Source organism: Balaenoptera musculus, chromosome X (assembly GCF_009873245.2).
Source record: "Balaenoptera musculus isolate JJ_BM4_2016_0621 chromosome X, mBalMus1.pri.v3, whole genome shotgun sequence".
NCBI classification, from domain to species: Eukaryota; Metazoa; Chordata; class Mammalia; order Artiodactyla; family Balaenopteridae; genus Balaenoptera; species Balaenoptera musculus.
The window spans coordinates 43931657-43937281 of record NC_045806.1 but is presented as its reverse complement, the minus strand read 5'-3'; the positions used below and the strand labels follow the sequence as shown (position 1 = coordinate 43937281).

General features: G+C 42.2%; 1 protein-coding gene across 2 annotated transcripts; it reads right to left on the bottom strand.

The window, feature by feature from the left end:
- Nucleotides 1–510: 510 nt before the first annotated feature.
- On the bottom strand, nt 511–5393 carry LOC118888733 (diphosphoinositol polyphosphate phosphohydrolase 3-beta). 2 transcript variants are annotated; one of them, XM_036840122.1, is made up of 2 exons: nt 4753–5393; nt 511–597 (listed from the first exon to the last, which is right to left on the bottom strand). In XM_036840122.1, coding segments are annotated over exons 1-2 (495 nt in total). In that variant the 5' UTR covers nt 5247–5393; the 3' UTR covers nt 511–596. The 2 variants fall into 2 exon arrangements, with proteins under 2 accessions (XP_036696017.1, XP_036696016.1); XM_036840121.1 differs by having other exon boundaries at nt 520–597; nt 4707–5393.
- Between the last annotated feature and the right edge of the window lie 232 nt (nt 5394–5625).

The window sequence follows — 5625 nt, the reverse complement described above, 5'->3', positions numbered from 1 at the left end:
AGGTAGTGTAGTGTACTGCCATTAGCAGGCACATAATGTCTGGGATGACATAGACATATGAGTAAGAATTTTTGCTTTCTAATATCTCACAACTGCCTTTAAACACCTGTGTGACACCTGATGTATAAAAGCCACATATAAGCTAAACAGACAGCATTTGCTGTACTAACAGCAGATTAGAAGGTAAATGCTTTACCACTCAGTGTCATTACAAAATATTAATTTTTTAGACAAACCTTCAGTGATGTCTACCATATTTCTAGTGATGTCTTATATGCTAGATATATAAAAAAAGACGAAGGAAATAAGGTCTTTGCACTCAAGGTCACATAACCTGGTGGGAAATACTGACATATAAGCATAAAAGCACAAAAAAGGCCATAGGTGCCAAATTAGAAGTCTGTACAGATATAGTAGTAGTGCAACAACCTGGAGAGTAGTCATTGTAATAAACAGGGAGGAAGTGTCCAAAAGGATAGGACGAGCTGTGTCCTTGGGAGTGTGAAAGAGCTCACCTGTCTTCACAATTCCATTCATCATAGGGTTCACATACTTGATTCTTTCAAAGTAAATCTGAACAACATCTATGCCATTCACCTAAAAAAAAATATCTCATTAATAGTTTTATTGGTTCATCAATTCCTCTAGTCAACAAATATTTACTGAAGTATGGTTCATCAACCACTTTTTATTGGAAAAGCCTTCAGTGAATTATCTAATGCAGTTCCACTATAAGGCAACATGAGAGCCTAAGGAATAACAGATTGTCCTAGTTAAAATATAAAGCTAAGAAATCAATACACTAGTATTACAGTGTTATAGAAAACACTAGTAGTAGACATTTCTAATCTGTGGATCAATGACAGATGTCTCCAAATTTTAGCCACTGTTCTAGGCTCTGAGGATATGGGCAGGATTCAGGCTGAGTCCTAGTCCTCAAAGAGTTCATAGTCTAACAGGCCAAACAGTCAATCAGAAAGATGATTACAATACTAGAACGATGCTGAAAATATTTCCTGTTTTGCTTGATGCTTCCACAAAAGGAACCCTGAAAAAGAAAACTCTGGCCAGTTGTTAGTACTATAGGCTTAAAGCAGCATTTTCACCTTCCTTTTCCCAGTTAACAACTATTGATGGAGGAATCGCTCTTTCTTCCACCTAAAGGGAAGTGAGAGGAGCAGCTCCAGCTTCAGAACCCTTTACCCATCTATCCCAGAAGGGCCCTCTAATGTTGCTAGTACTTTAGAAGCTGCCTATTCCTGTTGCTTACACGCGTGTGAGCCCTTGTGCACGCACACACACACCAATATTTATTTGATGTTTCTAAACACAAAAATGTTGAAATATTTATAGTTCTTTTAAAATTAAACCATACAACAGAATTCAAAATATTTATAGCCACTCCCATCCCTTTCAGAGTTACTTCTTTCAACAGTGATCTGATCAGCAAAACAGGTTTCTTAGAAAATATAATATATTGGGCATCCAGGGAAACGATATATCAAACATATCAATATTACCTTTACTCCAACATGTCTTCTTAAAACTTTTGTTAAGGCACTTGCCCAGTTTGGGGGGAAAAACCTAGTCTTTAAAAAATATGCTGGAAACAAATTTCTACCTCATGTCTGAAAGTCTTAATTATCTTTGATCAATGCACTGTTTCCTTTCTGGAGGGAATGAACTGAAAGATTCATCTGTACATTTTTAGTGTAATAATCTTATAAATAATGCATGGGTGCTATGTAATGACTGTAGGAAGAAAATTCCAACTGTTGATGGATCAAGTTCTTGGAGGATGGAGGTTAACTAGATACCATTTGGTTTGTTACCTCTGTGTCAACTGTTTTAAGCTGAATTCTTTGGATTTCTCTTTTAAAATGAAAGGCTTTTTAGGTTCTTTCATTTAACTTTTTCTTGACTGAACTCCGAAAGCATAGCAAGAACTGCCCATGTGAATTTGAAAGCTTAAAGTGTGATAACTGTAAAATGTTCTTTTGCAATTTAGAAATGAAAGGAATCTTACAGATCGCATAAATTGAAGATAACTGGGAACTGAAGATAATCCTAGCAAGTGATAGAACTCAATACAAATCTTTCAGAATTAAATACAGCAAATATCTTCAGGCTAACAAGAGTTGATTAACATCAACACTGTACTTTTCACATTTGTCAAATACAAGTTGAAAAGTCAAAACAAGATGGTGCATTATTATCTCTAAGGATGCCATGTACAAGTTAAACCTCCCAGGTGCTTGTAGCAACATTTTAGATGGAGGCAGTATTATATATGAAATGGTCATAAAACAATAATCCAATTTCATGCTGTTACTGTATACTTTGAAAAATTTCAGGTTACTGAGAATATCATTCATTGATTTGGATTGTTAGAATAGGAAACATCAACTTGTGGGATTTAGAAAGTTTATTTAAAAAATAAGATATCTTTCTGTACAAAAACATATTTTTGAAACACATATTTGATAATTCTACATAATTTCGAATATGAAATCATATAATTTGTTTTTAAAAGCTGTTCATTCTCTACTCATTCCTTTGGCAACATTAGTTTTGTCAATTACAATACGTACTTTATTTAGACATATTTCTATATAGCAAAGATCTTATTTTAAAAATTGGCACCAAAGTTGAAAAAGAAAACGTAGTGATATTCAATTCTACCAGTGATTGTGTTCATTTTAAAAGGTTGATTTGTAGAAGAAAAAAGTGTTTAAATTACAGTTATTATCCACTTATATTATTATTGATCTGTAGAATATTTTTAAGATGTTAAACGTTATATATAGAAAGACATCCCCCACCCATACTCTTTTCACAAAGTAGGCTTTCCCTCAACCTTCTTGAGAAAAGATCAAGAGTTCCAAGTTTCTAAACTTTCAAAATTTTTTAATACAGAGTGCATTAACAGTGACCCCCCCCAAAAGTTAGTTGACTGACACAAAATATCTATCAATAATGATTAAGAAATATGACACATTCTAGGTTGCCCTAAAAATTAAAAATGATCTTTCTACGTACCAGTACCCACTTCATGAATTAGGCTTTACTCTACCTACTTACTATGGCTAGGGGAATAAAGGTAGTTCCAAAAGAGACCTATGCACTTTAGATAGGATCCCTGATTTCAAGCAAGTACTGAAGCAAACGTAAGCGCTTGTAACTTGGCACCCAAAAAAGTCTGTCATGTGACACAAAACCTTTATCCTAAATCTTTAGGAGAGATCGGCCAGGCATCCTAACAGTTTGAGAAGTCTGTAGCAGCTGAATATCAAGAAAGCTAACTCACTCAACTGGGATGTAATTACCATATAATATTCTAGTCCTTTGGCTACTGGTATTCAGACAAGTTTAAGTGGACTATCACAAATTCAAATATGCGGACTTTCTTTCAAAGACTAATTTGTATTGAGAGAACCATGTTGTTCTAGGGCACTGAGAAAGGAGCAATGGGAGTTGGAAGTTGAGCAGGCTAAATCACACTCGGAATACAGTTTTCATAATATGTACATATCAGGATATGTACATAACAATACCTTCCCGAGAGGGCGTTTACTCTATAAAATAATATTTTGCTAAGCTACATTCAGGCTAAATGGGAAATGGCCATTTCAAGTAAGAAGTAAAAAACTACCAGTTGTGAAAATGTTCTGAAAATCGAATTATCTACATATGAATTAAGCAGTTTCTGAAAAGGGCAAATTAGATCACATATCTCAAGATAAAATTATTGTTCAGTGTGGAAAGAGCACATGATGTAAAATTTCCCTGGTGGTGGAGTGGTTAAGAATCCGCCTGCCAATGCAGGGGACACAGGTTTGATCCCTGGTCCAGAAAGATCCCACATGCCGCGGAGCAACTAAGCCCGTGTGCCACAACTACTGAGCCTGCGCTCTAGAGCCCACGAGCCACAACTACTGAGCCTGTGTGCCACAACTACTGAAGCCCGCACGGCTAGAGCCCGTGCTCCGCAACAAGAGAAGCCAACGCAATGAGAAGCCCGCGCACCGCAACCAAGAGTAGCCCCCGCTCGCTGCAACCAGAGAAAGCCCACACGCAGCAACGAAGACCCAACGCAGCCAAAAAAAAAATTCTTAAATACGTCTCTGAAATTCAACACTGGTCCTTCAAACCAATTCCCATCACAGAAGGGCTTGCTGACAAGGGCTAATGCTGTGAATGAGAAAACAACTTAAGAGGAAAAATTAATGAAATTGCCACACAACCAAGGTGATCAGATTTTAAAGGCCTTCACTACAGAAAAAACCACAAGACTGGTACCAAAAGTGCACATACACACACAGACACACGCAGACACATACGGACACACACACACGTGTGAACTGTAAAAAAAAAAACACAACATGTATACACGTGTACACACACACACACACACACCCGCCCCCCAAAGACTGGGTCAGCAGTTAAGGCACCTTTATAAAAGACAAACAAACAAAACAAACAAACCAAAAAATACCATGTGGCTTTGGCTTTCCGAAATGTGTTACAGTGCTACCAAGAAGCGATTCTGAAAGCATCTGAAAAACGTGCAAAATGTCTGAAAACAGTGCCTGGCAACTGAGACAGTTTGCAAGCGTGATTCAGAGGTCTGCCAAGGAAACAAAAGAAGCCTCCCTCCTCCCGGTGAGACCGCACACGGCACCAGGGGTGCTCCGGGCACTATTTACTGTCAGGTAGGTGGAAAGCAAGAGTCTGTGCAGGAGCGGTACATACTAGGAATCGCTCTCTGGCAGGGACGGGGCCATGGAGTTTCCACTGGTTGGGGAACCGCCCAGCTTTAGTTTTTGCAGATATTCGGCATGCACGGGCTTGTGGCACTGGAGAACCTTGATCGCATCTTCGATTTTGAACCACTCTCGCTTCCTCCCAATGCTAACCGAATCTTCCCAATCCTCCAGAATCTCAGTGACAGTCAGTACATACACGTACGTTCTGTGCTTGCGAGCTTGGTTCTGCTCGAAAATGCCCAGGAGCCGGCCTAACTTCCCCTTGACTCCCGCCTCTTCGTACACCTCGCGGACGGCAGCACCGCCCGGCTCCTCCTCGGGCTCCACGCCCCCGCCCGGCACGATCCAGCGGTCCGGGTACCGACTGCTACTCACTAACAGCACCTCGTCCTCGCGCTCGCTCCGGAAGCACAGGCACGCCGCCCGCTTCTTGAACCCCTCCGGGTCGTAGGTCCGCGTCTGGTTCGGTTTGCACTTCATCCTCGAGGCCGCTCGCCGCTGCTCGGGTCCCCGCTGCCGCCGCCACCGGGCCGAGGGACTCCGAGGTGCCGCGGAGAGAAAGGGCCGCGGCGAGGGGCGGTGAGAGAGAGGCGTCTCAGCCCGCGAGCCCCGGGAGCTCGGGGAAGATGAGGCGGGGGCGGGGACGGAGGCGGGGGCGCGCGAGGTACGTCAGTCGGTCCTTCCCCCCGCGCGGCCGGGGGGTCCCGGGCGCAGACGCCTGAGTGGAGGAGGCGCCGCCGCCACCGCCCCCATCCCCGCCTCCGCCCCGGAGCCCGCCACTCTGCGCGGAGCCCACCGGCGTCTCCGGTGCGCGTCCCCGTCTCTCCCTCCTCAGCCGCCGGGGCCGGGGTTGAGCGAG

What these genes read in the sequence shown, in the direction of transcription:
- LOC118888733 (XM_036840122.1), bottom strand. Translation starts at nt 5,246, where the DNA reads ATGAAGTGCAAACCGAACCAGACGCGGACCTACGACCCGGAGGGGTTC.